General features: G+C 39.2%; 1 protein-coding gene across 1 annotated transcript in view; it reads left to right on the forward strand.

The window, feature by feature from the left end:
* Positions 1 to 4,233: 4,233 nt before the first annotated feature.
* The window catches only part of LOC134533385 (lysosomal alpha-mannosidase-like), a 40,352-nt gene continuing 24,401 nt past the window's right edge, over positions 4,234 to 20,184 (forward strand). Inside the window, exons 1-4 of the mRNA XM_063370906.1 lie at positions 4,234 to 4,924; positions 17,021 to 17,139; positions 18,374 to 18,476; positions 19,934 to 20,015. Of these exons, the coding sequence (XP_063226976.1) occupies positions 4,234 to 4,924; positions 17,021 to 17,139; positions 18,374 to 18,476; positions 19,934 to 20,015 (995 nt within the window). The remainder of the gene's footprint in view (positions 4,925 to 17,020; positions 17,140 to 18,373; positions 18,477 to 19,933; positions 20,016 to 20,184) is intronic.

Raw genomic sequence — 20,184 nt, forward strand, 5'->3', positions numbered from 1 at the left:
GACCGACAAGTACCTACGACGTTCATCGACTTCGCGTGGGGAAAATAGAGCATAATCAATCTTGTTATATTATTTTATTTATTTCCTACAACAACATCCCCGTTCAGCGCGATGGAAAACTCATGAAACCAACCTCTGGCGACTGTATTCCAAAACACACACTGGTCACAATTTATTATTTTATCATCAAAAATTGTAACAACTGTTATTGAAGTGAAACTTATGTACTGGGTAGGGTACGTCAGAACTATTACATACATAATCAGAGAGTAACGATAAGTAGAACAATGAAAGCAAAATAATGAAAAAAGGTAACGCCAAGAACGTTATGGAAAGTACAACGATCTGGAAGACAGTGGAATAACCCAGGGAGTGGCCACGTTTGCACGATTCATACATGGTAACTGGAGGTGCGTGGTTTTTCTTCTTATTGTTGAGCCATATATGGTTAGACGCCCAAATCATAGGCTGAAGTTTTGCGTTTGCATTGTGTCTCCAGTGCGGGGTCCTCGTAGGAGTCGAGACCGCCACACGCACGGGAGACGTCTTGCCCGACGAAAACTCTACACAACTCCTTCCTGTTATTGAGAGAAAAATTATATTTCAATCTAGCTGGCATGCCAAGGAGTAACAGTGCTAGTAGAAAGAATGGATAACACTATTGCTACCTAGCCGGCTTTGTAAAGATGTAATTAGTAGAAGAAAATTGTGTTCGATGCAGGTATAGCTCAACAAGGAACACTAAACCATCCAAATATGTACATTAAAATCAAGATGAAACATCTAGATGAAATTATATGTCGTAAGGATTAGGTTAAGCACCATGAAAATTGTTCATTTAAAATATAAAGTTTTCATGATTTAAACGTTAATAACCTATACATCTTTGCAAAATAATAATCAAAATATCTTGTAAACATTGAGCGTGTTTACATCACTTACTTATCAAATCATTTTTAAGGCCTTCTGGCGCAGTCTCGAAATGAGACACGGTTTAGAATGACAATATTTCGTAACCTGCAAAACTTTTCTGAAACTTCTTACCTGGCATGCCATCGAACACCCTACTCTTGAACTCCCCCCCCCCCTCCCACCTGCTCCCACCAATGATGATTACGCTCTGATTACATCGCGTCTTCTTACCTTTCCGGCTGCGAATGTTTCACTACAATAAAAATGTCACTCTCCTCGCATAAGCTGAACATGTATAACATGGCGTGTTCAATGAAACCAAACCACGTCTCACGCACATCGTGTGACGTCGAACCAGAGGTGCGCCCGGCCTGTGATGGGGCTGACTAGAGGTTGGGAAGCCTTCTTTTCACAGACGAGAGAGCCAAAACCCGAAGTTTATGTTTTTTTCCGTATCTTTAATGTAGCTATCCTAACCAAATCAACCGTCCACGATGTTTTAAAGTATTTATAATGTAGCTAACCTAACCTAATTGACCATTATTATCCTTTTATCAACACCGCCATATTTATTTACAATGAACAAAAAAAAAACCGAAGATGCACGATCGGGAGTTTGGCTCTCTCGTCTGCGAAAAGGATTCCCCTAGAGGTTGGGCTCGCCGCACGTTGCGCTTCCCCCCCCCCCCCCCACCCCCTACTCCCCGCCACTCACTTCATTCTGAACCATCTGGTGGGGCTCTCCTGCACCTGGCTGGAAGCGTCTGCCCAGGTCCATTGTAAGTACGTCTCCGCCAAACCCCTGGTTCCACCCCAGGTAAGTGCGGGAGGGCATGTGGATCCGCCGGACTTGCTCGGAGAACTGTGCTTCCCTCCACCCACATGTCGGTGAGCGGCCATGACACAGCACACCGCGGCGAGGGCTTGGAAGGGGGCGGGGCGGAGCACCCTCGCGCCACTGTGTGCAGTCGACTTGGTGAGAGGAAGAAATGAAATTCAACAATATGGGGTTTTTCACGTTTGGTACTTTCACATGTGTACGAGGAGAGAGTTGGGGGCGGGGAACACCAATACTTAAAGCATATGTGGCTTGTGCATATTATTTGGATCAAACGAATTTTTAATTTTAAAATTACAAAATAACGAACGGATAACTCACACTTTTGGAAATGTGTACAAAGGTTTTTGTATTTACACGTTCATTTGTGATTTTTATAAGAAAACGATTTGTCATTTCCAACGTAACAAAAAATTAATCACTGTATCATCTCTTCACTTACACTTGCCCGAGAGTGAGAAATCTTTACCTATCCTTCACAAAGCGTCTACACCTGAGCTATCGCCTGAAATACCCTATCGACTGTAAAGAAACAATCGAAAATTCCTTAGCCTTTGGTATCCGCAAATAAAATTTACGAGTGTCAAGTAATTCTAGCAAAAGCATACCTTTTCACAAGTACTGACATTTTTTTAGTGTGACGGTCTCCAAAAATTTAGGAATGGTAAACAGTAGGGTACTTGCTAACTAAAAGAAACAAGATGTCAAAAGCAACGAAGACATAGCAAATTGTTTAGCGATTTTTACATAAAAATTACTGTTCAACAAGTTTGGGAATATTTCTGGAAGTGTTTTATTTTATTCAGAGTAAGGACAAAAATAATACTTGATTACGTGACATAATGTAGTCATTAACAAAACTAATTTACTATGTTTCACCATGCTCATTCCCACTGACTGCATTTGGAGAGGTTTGTTTTTCAAGATGTGCATCAAATTATTAGTTACCATAACAACAAGTTTACATATTTTAGTATTCAAATATTGGTTAAACAATCCTATACAAACACCACCCACCCCCCAACACAAATCGGAGCCAAGAAACCAACTACCTCAAAGATTTGGACCACATGTCTATTCGGGATGGCTTCTATGCCAAAGAGATTCAGTCTAAGATGTATCCCGATACGTACTTGGTAGAGAAGATTCTCAAACGAAGAAACGGACGCTCTTACGTTAAGTGGTGGGGCTTCTCCCCCCCCCCCCTCCCCGGCCGGAAGACTGCCATAATGGAAAACTACCATAATGCTAGAATTCCACCTGGGGGCAACGGAAAAATACCATAATGGAAAACTACCATAACTTAAACGTAACCACACAGTCATAATACTCGAACGACATGAGTAAATTATGTCTGTTATTTAAGAGAGAATTTGTAGAAATAAGCAGCATACAAAATCTTGTGATTCTAATTTATGTGTTAGCTCCAGGACACTAGTTGAAATGAAATGCAATCCAGTGACCGAAAATCACAATTCCCTGACAACCGACGGTTAATTAAGTAAAATATTGCATGATGTATATCATATGTTTAAAATGCCACGATAGAATGTCACCATCAGGTGTATAGCCATCTATAGTACTGAGGTGGCAATTCAATTGATTTTATTTTACGTCATGTCTATCAAAAGAACGATAAAATAAACTTAAGCATGAATGATTTAACAAAAAAAAATATGTTTACGATACTACATCATTACTAATACCCACATTATGTTTCTGATGGGTTGTTGGGGGTTCCATTTTCCGTGGGGTGACTTCACTACGACCTTACTTCTTAATGGCTGTGGTGTTGTATTTTGTCGTGTCAGGGCTGTCACAGCATATTGTGATTCCGGCATCTACAGAAAAAACAATTGCCATTAAGAATAGATAAAAACAATAAATACATTTACAACCTGAGAACTGATTCACGTTTGCAGTTTACGTTTTTTTGATTAAGTAGTTTTAAAATTAGGCCTATATTTTAACTGCGTCAATGACTTCGAAATCATTATAAATGCTCATTTGAGTATTTATAATGATTTCGAAGACATTGACATAGTTGGTTAAGTGAAAACATTTCAGAATATTAATTTATGAAAGCCTTGAAATCATTTTTATGTATGTTTACTAGAGGAATAGCCTATTTCAGATATTATATTTCTTCTTATTCTGAAATACTTGCTTGTCCGTGAACAGATTAATAGCGAGGTCAATGCACACGGTCAAACACAACGCCACAGTAGAGCGACAATGTGAAAGGAATTAGCCATGAACTACAGTAAGGAAGCATCCTACCAATATTCTAGAATTATTTCAGGAATCAGCAGAAAAATCGATGGGGCTGAATCGGGACTCGTGACCGTTGGTTTCGCGTGAAACGTCATGTCAGCAAGTAGCTTTTAGTGTAATGATTAAAAAAAAAAAAAAGGAGAGAGACAGAGCATTCGCACTCTAGCAGCCAGCCTGGTCGGTCGAGCTCTCTCCTCACTAGCAGCAAGATGCCAAACCCGCACCGAAAGAGGAGGGGAAACCACCGCGGCCACAAGCAAACCGAGCAGTGCGAACCTAGCCTAGAGGCAGACTGCGACAATGACTTGTCGCCGATGCGCTCTGAGAGTGGTCGATATATCGGCTTCTTCGAGACGATCTACGAGGAACACATGCCTGCTGGCATCGGCTGCCCGGCTTTCTGCTGCACGATCACGTGGGATCCAGCCATTGAGCCGGGGGAGCTGAGCGAGCTGGTCACTAGATATGTGGCGGACTTCGACGATGAAGAGTACCAGCCAGAAGTAGATGTAGTGCCGATCCGCAGCGCAGCAGGCACCACAGAGGCGTTGGTGTACCTGCGAGATTCGGCCTGCCTTGACCGTCTCAAGAGAGTGCGGGACTCAAGGTACCGCATTCGTACAACACATGCGGTCGTCCGCATTGCATCAGAACCGCCGGAGTACCTCGCATGGGGCATCTACTGGGATGTGGTGCAATGCGAGGAGCAAGCAAGGCAAAACAAGAAAAACCACAGCAACGACAGCTCATTCCAGACGCCTGAGCTCACTCCAGAGCTGCAGGACTGCAGCACACAGACGGACAAACCAGCAGGGCTCCGACACACCTCGTGTCAGACGTCCGCCGCAGCCAAGTGGAAACACTCTGGCACCCAAACCGCCGTTTTTACGGCAGAGAAAGGTACCAGCACTGCTGCCACAGCACCAGCACCAAGTCTACAACAGCTGCGCACGCCTCGAGACCGCCCAGTGACGCCGGCCCCTCCAGCCAAGAAGAGGGAGGCGGCCGCCACTGTTGCGCGGGAACCAAGACTGCAGCCTGCTGCAGAACATCGCCAGCAGCCTCCGCAACTGAAGAGAGTGCCCTGGCACTTTGTCGTCCTTCGGGGCGGCGGAGGGGCTGGGGTACCGACCGAAGAAGTGGAGTCTGCACTGCACGAGGCCGGCCACAAACCGACCAAGTGTTGGCGCATACGCAGCAAGGCAACAGGGCGCCCCACCGGCCTTCACCGAGTGGCTTTTGCAACACCTGAAGAAGCCACTCGACTCCTGGAGGCCGGCCTAGCCACCAAGGGCGCACAGCTCGCAGCTGAACCAGCTCACACCAGACCGCAGCTCCCCAGGGCCTGGGGCCGCACCGAGCTGCAGTCTGCTCCGCGCGGCGCAGTGCTGCAGTTGGCAGAAATGTTAACTGCGGTGCTGAGCCGCGCTAGGTACACACCGAGCCAGCCGTGGGCAGAGGGGACTCGTCCCCTCCGCCGGCCTAGCCCCTCTTCCCGTTAAAGGGAGGGGGTCAGCAGCCCACGGTCTAGGAACCTCGCCACACACACAACACACTAGCTAACACAGTAAATCAGTCCAGCCTTTGCCCACACGCAAATAAATAGATCAACACGCTCTTCAAGCAAGTAAATAAAAATCAAAACAAACTGAGCAGCTAAGGCCAACTGCTCAGCTTAAATTAATATTCACCCCCTTCCCCCCCCTTTGAATTTAAATTTTAAACTTAAAGGGAGGGCTGGACAACACACGAGTTTAAAGTAGAGTCACCACACGAAATTAAAGTAGATTATACCAGGTCACTTGCAACAAAACACAGCGTCGCAGCTTATTTAAAAGTCAGTCACACAAAAAGTCAAAACCGAAAACACATTAGGCAAAACAGGAGGTTATGGGTCGGCAGTAAGCCACCTGGTACTCCTAAAGGGTCGCGGAGTTCGATGCCAAGATGCGGCATTCGGGCCCCGCGGCCCTCATCGGCGATGATGTTATCCCTCTATCAGTCAGACGAGAGTCTGCTGAGGGGGTGCTTCATTAAGCACATATACTGAGCCAGTGACTACGTACTAAAAATTTTAATTCAAAACAGACACTAAATGGTAGCTTACTATTAATATTCGACGAAAATTGTATTTAACCTTGGCCTGTGATATGAGATACCGAAAACATAATATCAACATTAATTTATTTATTTTGGTGAAAGCACAATGTGTACTGCGCATTATTGTCGGTCCTCTATACAAAAACACACGAATAACCGCACTATCACGTTTGTACCGTGAGCTACACTGAACAGAATCTTTTTCCTAACCTAAATTAAAACTAAGTGTACCTATTTGGGAGGTCTAGGTAGGAAAGACTCTTAAATGCGTCTCAGGCCGAAGCCTACATAGTTAGGAAAATATAAAATCTTTTCGTCTATTCTGGTACCTTAAGACGATATGACAATGGCCAGCCGGGATTTGAACCTGTGTTCTCTAGAATATGAATCTAGTGTCTTACGACTCGGTCCATAAACTTCGATAGTGTATCTTTTCTCATCTTCAGATTGCCTTGTATTTATGCCCCATGCTACAGGCGTGAGTGTACGATCATTACATAACAGTACAAATACATAGTTTCAGACTAGAGTACTCCATGTAAGCTATCATTACATGTCTTGAAAAAATTTACATCTAATATTATAAATACAACTACTATTTTTTCAAAAGTTACAGTCACCAAAATTTTAATTAACGTGTTTTGAGTATATCGTGTACTAATGCGTGTAACTACATGTGATTTTGTTTACACATTTACCATGGGTGCACCAGTATTTGTGGAAGGGGAGGGCAGAAGCCAGTCCCTCCTCCGGAAACTCTTTTACAAAGATAATGCTTGAAAATACATGTTTAGGTTAGTTGACGATACCTTAAGTACTTTTTTGAAATTCCTGCTATTGTAAATTTTGTAAAATAAAATTCTTTGTCTAAATAAATCTGGCAACCCTAGTTCCCCCCCTTCCTTTTTTAACTATGCTCTTGACACTTATTGTTACGGAAACAGGTTCCTCTTTTGAGCAAGCTTCTCTGCACTAATACACGTGCCTTGTTACAGAAGTGTAAACAAATATAGGCACACATAAAACAAACAAAACACAAATATGTTTAAAGAAAGTCAGTATCTATGTGAATATCAACAAATTCAGTGTAGTTCATTAAATAACATTTCAATTGACAAACAAAATTTTAAATGATAGGTTAATTATTTCAAGATGAAGTATCGTACATACGACATTACTCATTAAACTGTATTTCATGACAAACCTCAGTCTGTTTGTGCCTTAAGAAGGGAATAGATCTCTTTTCCGAAATGCCGCAACTGATCTCTAGGAATCATATACTCTGTTAGTCTGCGCTATCATCACTGTTTATTCACATCGCTGGATTCATCTGTGCGTCTCTGTATAGCCGTCGTTATTTTTTTTTTTTTCAAGTTTTATCTGTTAAGTTTCATCGTTGCCGTTTTGCACCGTAAATTTTCTTTTTAAATGGAACTGATATTTCTTGTAAACTTACATATTTGTTAATTTGTACATTTACATGAAAATAACTGTATCACTACAAAATAATGTTACTTTTTATGCTACGTGTTTCTCCAGTACCTCCAATATTTAGTTATTTGCAAACAGTTGTTTGAATAGCTTTCCAGTATTAGCTGCGCATGTAAAGCACGGTAAAACAAAATAAAGCCAGAAGTAATATAAAAAAGTTAACTTGTCAGTGGCTTTAAAACAAAATAAATCAAATGTTTATACAATAACTTCATGCTTGTAAGCACGCACATATTTTAACTAAACACACACTTTTAATATCTAACATTTATTTCAAAATATCTTTACCATCGACAGTGCAAGTTCTTACATATTTTTTTACTGGTCTATATTTCTATATAATTGTTGTACAGCGGGACTGTAAGTTTGTTTGCAGGAAATCAACTAAAAAATTGCCAGACTAGTTATTTAAATTATATTTCACTGTAATGAAATTACATAATTAATTCTGAACGAACAACATAAGAACACATAAATTTGTTCCTTATCGAGGTTAGATGTTACTGCACGTGTTGATGACACACGAAACTACAGTAAACTCGTGGAATAACAACATGTCAGTGTTAAGAAGACTGCAAGTATCCGCTCTACCACTCTGGTTCTGGGGTAGAGCGCCTGCCTTGTGACTTGTAGGACCCGGGTTCGCGCCCCGGCTCCTCCAAGGCGGATTGCCCAGACGAAATGGTGGCATTTTCTCTGGTAGGAATACAATCCCTTGTAACAAGTCAGGCTACCAAAGAAACGGTGGGTGGAACAGAAAAAAACCTTCCAGGTGGCTTCCAAATGGGGAGCCCGTTTCTTTTCTTGGGCTCCCCATGCGGTGGCCATTCCGGGGGTTTCTCCGGGGGAACGGAGTTTTGCAAAAATATATATATTTTTTTTTTTTTAGTTTTGTAGCGTTTTAGTTTTTAGTAACATGTTATAAATAAAGCTCAAACAAACATTTTAAACATTAAAATAAAATTGCTTTTGAACATAAAACATTTGAATTAAGTGTGTATCAGTCAGTGAGTGGTTGTATACCGATGTTGTGTGTTCAACCATTTATCGGTCTGTATTTTTGACGGTTAAATTTTAGTCAAAAACCTTTTTTATGTAGTTTTTTTAGAAGTTTTAATATTTATAGGTACATTAATTTTATTCCTAAAAATATTATTTCTGTAAAAACACACAGTTTTCAATCAGGAAGATCGTCTTTAACATACTCTTTTTTTTATATGTGTGTGTGTACCAGTATAAATCCAGATGTAAATAAAATATTCTATTTATTTCAACATGAGCTAAGCCTTTGATACTGTCCAACATAATCTTATGATTAAAAAATTATCAATTTTAGGCCTCGTCAAGCAATGCATTTTAATTGTTTTAATTATCTTACAAATAGACGCTTTTCAGTAAAATTTGCAAATGCTATTTCATGGTATTGGGTGTTCCGCAAAGTAGTAGTTTATCTCAACTACTCTATATTTAATAAATTATATTCCAACTGATGAAAAAATAATTGGGAAATATGTGTGTGGAACTATTCAACAAGATATTTCAGCTGTCCGGATCTGATTATCAAGTTACAAACGTCTCTGAATTACGATAGCATTTACTGTATAACCTTTAGTCAAAAAACTAATTTAGTTAATCAGAATTATCACATAGTATGTAATGACATTAAACATCATTTAAGACCTTCGATTATATTAATGCCAAGCTTTTTTTCACCAACATTTAGGAACACATGAAGATCTTTAGCTCTTAATAAATTTAAATTCTTTCTCTGAATCAACTAATTTTAATTAGAATAGAATTGAAAGCATGCAGAAAAAAGTTCTTAAATTAATACTTAAAAATTTCAGGAATTTAAATTATTTTGAATATGCTACATTCCTATATAAAATATTTGCATACTTATTAGACGTTCAATCAGTGATTTACTTTTTATTATATAAATTTTATTACCATTTTTGTTGGTTCAGTCATAATATCTCGGTTTGGATTAAGAATTCCAACTTGCAATTACAGAATTAGTGACAGTTTTACAACCATTAGTAGCTATAAAATGTGTAAAATTTTATAACTCTTTTTGAATAATCTAGAAACATTCATTGTTAAAAACTTAAGCAAAAAGATAGTTTCTGTTTTCAGATTTTTGTGAATACCAAAGTAACCAATTAGTTAACATTGATAAACAATTTGTGTGTCGCAAAGTTATTGATGTGTAGGTCTTGTGTTAATGTGTTTTTGTTGTTATTTTATGTGTCATAATTCGTTCATTTTGATCTGACAGTTTTAATGAAGCAGAATAATATGCTACGCAGAGCAGAGTTTATTTTGGAAAGACTGCAAGCCTGTGCAAAGCCCACCAACATTCGATGTACGAGCCTATGTCTCCCCTAGAGCGCCTGTGCTGCTTGACAAAAATATTTTCCTCGCATTTCAGCATCTTAAAAATACATTTTGAAGACTTTAAATAATTTAATATGGATTTTTAAAACCTTAATATCACCCTTATAATGAAAACATTACATAAGAAAGCCCTTGAATATTTGCGATGGATTTGCATTCATTAAATAATGATATATAGCCTAATTATTTTAATGATTCCAGTGTTGAAAAATGTAAATTCTATGAAGCTAGTTACATTACGATTTTACGAGTAAGGCCGTTTTCCTCATTCCGTAGAATGTATAAGAAATTTCGGGAGAATTCCCCTTTGTTCTTTTTAAGTTATGACAGTTTTCCATTATGGTACTTTTCCGTCGCATCCGTCAAAACAGGAGGACATTTGTTTCTACTATGAGGTGATTTGTGATTGTAACTATGACTGTCAGAGGCGTTATCTGTAGGCTTTAAAGTTAACATGAGAAAAGCGCTATCTACCGAGTATTATATACACTACTTCGAGAGCAATGCTGCTGTACTCATTCTATGGAATGGATAATAAAATATGGTATAATTCCGTCTCGTCATGGCAGTTTTCCGTTATGGTACGTTTCGCCTTTTTCGAAGAGGCCAGGAGGAATTGTGACATTATGATAGTCTTCCGTGTCCCCTTCGTGGGTAGCAGATGCAGGAATCGAGCAATGCCAGGGATGTGTTTGTTTTTGCTCTTGTAGTATAAATTATGTAAAAAAAAAAATATTTGTAATTTTGATTATTCGCTTTTATTGTAAGGTATTTAAATACGTCTGCAAAGCTCTTCCTGGCCTCCATAGCTCATTACATAATTTATGTTAATTATAAAATAAAAATAACTGTTTGTAAACAAATAAAATACCATGATTTTTTTCCGAGTTTGCGCTCTTATTTACTCATGTGCTATCAACACCTGCCTTTTCATCACAAAATTATATAATTAATTTTGCTTTTATTCATGGTAATCATAAGTAAACCTGATACAAAAATAAATAAGTGAAACGAATCTTGAACTTAATTTACATTTTCGAGTTCACTTAAAGATAAGCATAGCCTGTTCTTACAGCAACTTTGCATAACAAACTACGAATGCATTTAGTATCATCATTTGATAATTTTGCATTGGTTTAGGTTATGCATACAGCCATTGGTATCGGTTGTATAATTATGTGAACTCAAGAAGAATTAAGCAACTTTTCCTAAAATGTGTGTACAAATGTAATCTTGGATTGAGGAAGTCCCGCAATGTAAAATCACAAAATATTTTGTGATGATTAAAAAACAATTTTAAATGGTTTATTTTTGAAACCTACAGTCTAGACAGGCTTATCTGAACACTTTTGAAAGACATGCTCTCTATATTCTCTATCTTGTTTTGTATCCTTAAACTTACAACTCGTGCCCATGCGTCTATCACGGGAAAAGTGAAAATAGATCAAACTTTCAAAGGCTGAGGACACACCAATTCTTACTCAAGTTTAATTAAAGAAACCATAAAAAATATTACAGGAGTCACCAATGTAAAAATTATGCGTTCGTTGCCAATTTGACCAGGAGTTTACTATATAGGCGATGTTTGAAGTTACATAGAGAATATTTTGAAGTGTTCATATAAAGTGTAAATTTACTCTACGCAGTCACATATAGTGTACATTTGCCCGTAACTATTTTAATGTAATTTAAACAGAATATACGTATTTGCATATTATTTATGTTTATAATATATATAGCAATAAAACATAGAAAATGACGAAAACTGTACAATGTTACTGTAAAATCGTTCAGTGTATATGCTCCAAAGATCATGTTATATCAATATAGTATTTTATAATTTTTTTAAAAATAAATATAACTGAATAATTATGTGACTTAAGACCAAAATTATTAAACAGCATCCATTCATTTTCCTTAAAAGTTCTATTTGAAATGTAGGGCAATAAAATGTCTTGCCTTCATCTTTTATTTCTGAGACATTTGCTCCTAATTTACGTTCGTCTGAGTGTTGCTTAATTCTCAAATAACTACAATGTATTAGGTGCCACAGCCACTTTCTTGTTGCTTACATAACAACTATGCCACGAGATGTTGCGCTTTGCCCCGGAATCCACCGTCTGGCTTGTTCAACAGCGAAGAGGAGATGCCGACAGCGGTGAAGTCGAACAACGGCAAGGCTGGAATGAATGAATCCCCCCCCCCCCTTCCTAGAATATCTGTAACTGCCATCGTTCACGTTTGGCAACATGGCAGTCCCCTAGTAGAAAGAGAGGTCCCAGCGGGACAGAGACGGAGATACGCACGAACCCCTGCTACTAACGCAGACATTCGGATTCCTCCAGCAGTGGAGCCAACCTCGCGCCGTTGAGCGGCCTCCAAGATTCGATAATTACGTCAAATTTGCATCGGGGAAAAAAAAATCGGAACGGAACAAAATGGCACATAAGCGCTCCAAGGCTTTCTCGAAGCTAACACACTGTGCGAGCGAAGCGACTTATTGCTGACGACAAAGAACAAGCCTGCTGGCCGGAGCGGCGTGGAGGTGGGATGGTAAAGGGGGAGGGGGCACGAGTCCTGAGCGCTGATTGGCCGGCCAGCCACCTGTCGGACCCGGATGATGTCTTTATTTCCACCGAGGCGGCCTCCTCCTCCCCGCGGCCTACCTTTCCCCGGTAATAACATGGCTCCAATCCAGCCCCTCCCCCCTCAGCCCACCCTCTGGAGAACACGTGGTCGAGAACCCGGTGGCCTTGAGCGGTGATCGCTTCATCTTCCCTCGGTCGGCTGTGACCCGAGACCGCACGACCGGCAACCTACCGGATCCCCTGCGCTCGGCAACTGTGCGTTCATGGGAGCGTTTCTAAGCAACAACAATCAGCCACACGGCCAGCGCGTCCATATAGGCGAACTAGGCAACCGCCTAGGGCGCCAAGTAGCTGGGGGCGGCGCAGCACGACACATAACAGCTCATATAATATGTTTAACGATTATTGGAACTAGATGAAAATGGATTTTTGTAACAGTTTGGACTGCTTATATTGATATAAGTAATTATTTAAAGTCCATGGTGACCTGTTTATGATTTGTAATAAGTAAAAAAAAAAAAACACAAGCCTGCTTACATTTGATTGTTGACAAAATCTTAGGCTTACGTGATGTATTTTGAGGCAAGGAAAAATGTTTTGGGGGGGTCCGGCCGGTGGGAAGGAGGGGGGGGGGGCGGCATTAAGGTTTTTCGCCACAAATGATGACGACACAGAAATACTGAACCCAAAACATTCAGCACAACGGTTGAAACGAAACAAAAACACGACAAAACGAAAAGACGAAACAAACACAATAGTTTTCCAAAACAGAATAGAACGATAAATGATGACAGCACAAACACATTGAACCCAAAATAATTCAGCACAACAGTTGAAACGAGACAAAAACACGACGAAACGAACACAATAGTTTTACCAAAACAGAAACAAGCGACGTTTCGGGAACTGATATCGGCTCCCGTCCTCAGGCAGAGACGCACATGGTACGGAAACACAGGTGCGACTCAATTTGTGTTTTTTTTTCGTTCTCTTAGTACATTTTTTTCTTTGTTTTGTTGACCATATTCCTGTTACGGAATATTTTGTGGTGTTTATATCCTTGTTGACAACAGCAATTTTTTTGCTTAATTTTGTGTTTTTTTTGTCTTTTTTGGGTTTTATTTATTTATTTCTTTATTTTTTATTTTTATTCTTTAGTTTTTCTTCAACATAAAAAGTTCTTAGCAATGGCGTATGTCCAAAAACTTACATCAAGACATAAATAATTTTATTTGGTCTGATCAAAGGTAATTGTTACTACTCTGATGTTGACTGAACACCACCATTTCCTTTGGATTTACCTCAAGCAAAAATATTGAAAATAATCTTTTTATCCCATCTACTTTCAGTACACGTGCAGGGGGGGGGGGGGGGGCTGTTGTTACAGATAGGCCTACCACATGAAACGACTTTTATTTCACTTGGAAGAAATTTAAATAAAATTTCAAGAATATTTTAGTACTTAATAGTAACCCTGTTCTAATAATTCGTATCATTTCCTCACTTCTCACTTACTCTCATTTAACGAGCTAACAAAGCTCAGTTATTACTGATAGTCCTACAATAAAAAGTTTTTATTTGTAAATAATTAATTCAATTCACATTTGAGGGGTGTTTTATCACATGTGTATAACATTGTAGTCAAATATGAATCAATGCGAATAATAATTTTTATTCCATATTTAACTCAATTATTAGCATTTCCTATTATTTTTTTTGAACATAACATTCCAAAATACTTATCTTTCACTTCCTGTCATGTGATTCCTACTTCAAGTAATTTACTGTTTTAAGGGTAGTTATCTATCCAAATTCTAGAATATTCAAAATGTTGAAATATGCAGCAGAACTCTTCCCATACATACAGTATGATTACGTATCATTATTTATAAGCAGCACAGGTCCCATTTCTATCTAAATTGACGTAGAATTTCTTCTAACCAACTTGAGTTCTCAAAAACTAATTCACCATCTTGATTTAGAAAGCCTTAATGCTAAAATTTAACGTATCATTTAATGAAAAATACTCTGACATATATTTTCAATTTATAGGTATTTACTGAAAAATATATTCAATTTATATTAATGTCTGGCCCAGTGTCCTGCGAATATTTCTATCGTCTTTAAACAAACTCTTAATTTATTTTTAGACTTGTTAAGAATCTAAAAAGTGCTGTGAAATCGTAAACTTATTCATAAATAATAATTGTTGCCTCCAACAAGCTTAATTAAAAGTAAAAACTCGAAAAACTGTAACTGGGTCCGAATACATTGGGATGCGTCCACAGCACATGCAGCGCTGTATCTCTTAGCAAAAGCAGCAGGTATACATGTATGAGATGAATTTCTAACGGATGAATAGTATCTGAATACTTTTACTGCTAGCACTACCTGTCATATGTGCAAGTAGCCATTTTGAGTCGTGATATCTACGAATATTCAGTAAAACATAAATCACAACAACCAATTTAAATATACAAAGTTAATTATGAATTTCAAAACATTAACAAATCTTAAATCGATTTGGGCTCGTAAAACGGTAAATAATTATTCTAGGAAAGCAATACTTTGGTATTCAGCTTGAAATGTTACGTACAATTGTATAAAAAACACCATACAATCCAGTGTCTCACTAATATCATTGAATATATATAACGCTAATATTAGCCCTGAACTCGGGGCCGGCCATGAGTTCCGTATTTGTATAGAAAAATAAAATGTACAAATCGCCACAAACATTTACGAGAAAATATAAATTCATGTTTGAAATAATACGAAACTACGGCTTCGGCCACGAAATTTACCGTAGAATTTATTAAAAATAATGCCGAGCGTCAGAAAATAGGGGGAAAAATATATTTTTCAGCGTAAAACACACTTAGTTCTGAGATTGTTGCTAGAGTTCGCTGACGGCTTCAAACGTTACTTGTCAACATAGTTGACAGAGAGCAGCACGTATCTATGGTGACTATCGATTAGCAGACGGAAATTGTAAACTATTATGAAACGGCTCCGGCTTGTAACCGATTAGTTTTGACGGCCGGGGCTCCAGTTACTTTGATCTGTGTAATTTTGTGATTCTTGAAACTTTCAAAAGAAAATAATATAAAACCATAATTAACAATAAAAAGCTTTAAACAAACATCTTTGTTTTATTTATTTCTTCAAATACGATCCATTTTCTACTTCCCCTTGTGAGAAGTAGGTTAAAATTTTTTTTTTTAATGTTTCTCCCTTGTGTACCTCTGAGTATATTGTAGTGTCATTAGCCCACTCAAAGCAGCTTCCAGGACTTTTATAACAAAATTAATATAAAGCTCTCTTTAACTACACAAGGGAGTAACAATAGCTTTTGCAGGATGCCCTGGATTTGAGGAGATAAAACGTTTATCGCAGGATAGGAAGACATAGATAATCACGTCCGCCACGACGCTAGATAACATGAACATATTCTAGTTATCTCCGAATCAAACAAAAACAAATTTACCATTATTTTAGTTTTATACATTTGAGTGTTAAAATATACCTATTGCATGAAGATGTATTTTGAAAAATAATGTTACTAATGTAAATTTTATAGAATAAGACGTTATTAAAATGATACAGTATAACAGTTAGTACGCACTTAAAACACTAAATTCTGAACTGCCCAAGAACTATTATTTTATTGCCTCATAGGTAGGGACCGGAAAAATTCGCGGGTTCAATGACCTGTAGGATTAACTCCATAGTTCTACCGCAGGGGCGCAACAACTAAATTTTCAAAGGGGGGGCAATATACCTTTTTATAAAGAATCATCGATCCCCCCTATTGAGGCGGAGGGTCCGGGGGGTCCTCCCCCGGGAAAATTTGTATTTGAAGGTGGAAAATGGTGCTATTTAAGCAGTTTTATTATCTAAAAATTGATTACACAGCACTTTCTTTGCCCCCGTTTGCCCCCACTTCAAGGTTTCAGAGGGGGGGCAAAATACCCTTGCCCCCCCCCCCCCTGTTGTTGCACCCCTGGTTCTACGTACACTCGGTCAAATGTCACCCACTCATTGGTTGCTGTCTTGTGAGACGTACCAACGTAGCAGCCTGTGATTCGATACAGCTTTGGTTGGGTGTTTCTCATTGGCTCAGAGTCATCCAGGTGAGTTGTGAGCCAATAGCAGAGGCAGCACTGAGGTATAACTATTTGTATTTTAGCCTATCGCGAAATGAACTCGCGAATTTTTCTGGTCTCTACTCATAGGTGATTTTGGTGTTATCGAATGAGTTAAATGGCTAGTCTAATTTTGCTATCTGTATCTCAGTTCGATAACTAGCCAGGGTTGCAAATGCTTGAACATTGGCCACTGCTCCGGTGCTGATTAGAGAGCGACACGTACAAACACGAGAGTGTAGGCCGGCAGTGAGCGCCCGAGTCGCGCTGAACAGCCATGAGGACCTCCCAGCCGGCACCCCTTCTGCTGCTACTGCTGCTGCTGCTGGCTACCCAGCATGCACCGGCGCTCCCAGAAGCCAGTGCGGCCGGGCAGCCGACCTGCGGTTTCCACGTGAGCCGACTAGCAGTATCCGTCGCGTCCATCCGTTTCCTATCCGTCTGTCAATCACGTGACCTCAAGTCAAAAATTACACCCGTCCGTTTAACAAAACCTTCCAAACTTTAATTTTCGATGACGGACGGATGAAGTTATGACCTCCAAAATGTTAGGAAGGTATTGCCGATAACCTTCACTATCTTAAATAGTTTTGAAGGTTTTTTTTTAAAGCCGCTGCCATTTAATTAACGTCGAAAACATTTAAAAGTTTTTTAATGTTTCATACGAAAATTGACTAAGGTATTGAAGTGAAATTAATTACGTATGACAAATCTGAAAAATATGTTAAGATATTTCACAGCGAAAATAAAATTGAGTTTAATGATTTATAACAGCTTTATTTATCGTCAATATAACCTACATATACAAGAGACATTAAATTTTTGTTGGCAGTTTCCAAATGGAAACGTTTCTGACGCACGCGGATCATTGTTGAGTCGCTCGGCTGTTGACGGACGGATCACTGAGAACATTTCATCAGGTGGCGCGTACCCCATTTCCAGATAAAAGCTGCAAGCTTACACTAATCCGACGTGAATTTAAATTAATTTTCTAACCAATCATGTCCGACACACCTGTGACGTCAGCGTGACCAATTTCGTGTAAGCAACAGACTTTTTCGATTGAATAGGTATTCCATTTCCATCGCGTCTTAGGTGCGACTTACTGAACTTAGCGTCATAATTTTGTTTTCTAAAGATGGTTATACTGGTGAATTGTAAAACTATTATTGATTATTAAATTTATCTCTGAGAGCGTTTAAATGTGATGAAGCGAAGTGATGACAGCTTTAGCGAACCACAAGAAACAGCTAAGAATTATCTGAAACACAACAGCGACCAAGTAACCGTCAAGTTGGGCGTGTGTTGTCCATGGATCTGCGAGATGTTGATATTATTTCTTGGGAAAGGTCCACTGTAAAATGCATCCCTTTTCAGATCATTTAAACTTCATGACTTCCATATCCGAGATCCTCTTTCAATCGCATTCGCTTTCTTGACTGTCATAGAGTCCCACCAACCTTCCTTCGATGTTGTCTCTTGGCAATGCTTTCCTTGTCACGTTTCACTGCACACAATTTCCCTGAACACGGGGGTAATTATAAAGTATGTGTTGCGGAACATGGCGTAGATAAGTGTTGCAGGAACACGGCGCAAATGTGGCGGGAGACCTCCAATGCTTGTTGCAGTCGTGCCACGAGTTGAAGGAGGGAATGCTGAACGTCCACATGGTGCCTCACTCGCACGACGACCTGGGATGGCACAAAACCGTCGACGAATACTTCTTCGGCTGTGAGTATGCAGTACTTTTCTCAGTTGCTTAGTAAACTCTCATGCTATTTAGATACCCAGGAGTTACTGGGAAGGAGGTGATGGATTGCCTTAATTTTTCTAGAAATGGTACAAGTCCAATTAAAAAAATTAAAAAATACGTGAGCGAGAATTTCGGTACTCGCCAGAGATGCGTAACATCTGACCTCGGTAACGAGCAAATTAATTTGTTTTCATGGCTGCAAATAAACTTACGGTACGAAACTCGAGCCTCGGACACGAAATTTAACTTAGAATCCTTTAAAATAATACCAAGCGTGATTAATGTAAGCAAATAGTGTTTTCAACTAAACTTCTCGACGCTAATCACACGTAGTTTCCGCTCCCGCCGCTAGAATTCGCTGCTGGGAAGCAACGTCGACTAACGAATCATTCCATGTTAAAACTATATAATGAACATGGCTCCGATAAAAATATACTAAATCCCGGCTTTGGATCTGATTTTCGACAAATCTTTTTATTAAAATACTACCAATACTAAACAGTTAATACTACAAAGTTTTCCTTTGGCTTTGTGAACTTAGATTCGCACCATCCACCACAGATGACAGCACTGTGGTTACATATTTACGTTCCACATGCGACTTCCGTTCCATTCACGAAATTGCTCCGACCAAATGACGAAGGTATACCGATAGCCAAGTTGTTACCCATCAGAAAATTGAGGTTATCTGCACTTTAATGCTTATGCAAGTCATTTGTCTTCAGCTTTCTTTTGCCAAAAGCTGGCACCACAATAAACTTACAGATAATCAAAGATAATAACTAATTAATTAATCTCTAAGTGAACAAAAGTGGAGGTGTGCCACTATAGAAACAAGTTTTTCGGGTTCCAGGGTTGTAGCAGTCGGCTATGAGCCGCGCGCACGCCGAGAGCCTAGCCATCGTCCCACACACTATCTCGGCTTTCCTGTCCGAGCAGCGTCCAAGTGGTACACTGTACCGACGCTTCGCTCTGCACTGCAGCAGGTGTCTTCCATGGGTCGAGAATTAAAATGATCAATTTTGTATTCTCAGCCCTGAAGACGCTTGCTGGAATGCAGAGTGGAACGTTGGTGCAGTGCACCTACCATTTGGAGGCGGCTCAACCTGGAAATCCAAGATAGTTTACGAGCGAACAGGAACTCACACTTCAACGAGGCTCGACCGCCCTGCTGGGCATGCACGCGCGATTGAAGGATTGAAGCTTAACAGTGGCAGCCTGGTATTTTATAAACGCACGGCTTTGTATTCCTGTGTCCAGTGACAAAAAATAGACATTGGTATACAATGTATTCAAGTTGTAAACTGCACCATCGTTACAAGCGTTTTAAACTTACTCTTAAATAATTGTGATATTTAAACAAAACATATTTTCATTCCAGATAAAAAAAAAATAATACCTAAATCATCAAAAAGTATTAAATTTCTTGTTGCAGGGCAAAATCTGATCCAGTACGCCAGCGTGTCTCAGATCATTACGTCGGTGTTTGAAGAACTTTTAAAGGATCCAGTCAAGAGGTAAAAATAAAGTAGTTAAATTATATTTATAATATAGCATTTTTATTGTCACTGTGCAAGGCAGTCAAGTGTTTTATGTGCAGTTTATTTGTCGAGAAGCATTTTAGAGAACCTTTGATGCTACAAGGTATCACATTATCTTTTAGGTCAAAACAAAACTTTGTATAAT

Source organism: Bacillus rossius, chromosome 6, assembly GCF_032445375.1.
Source record: "Bacillus rossius redtenbacheri isolate Brsri chromosome 6, Brsri_v3, whole genome shotgun sequence".
Classification (NCBI taxonomy): domain Eukaryota; kingdom Metazoa; phylum Arthropoda; class Insecta; order Phasmatodea; family Bacillidae; genus Bacillus; species Bacillus rossius.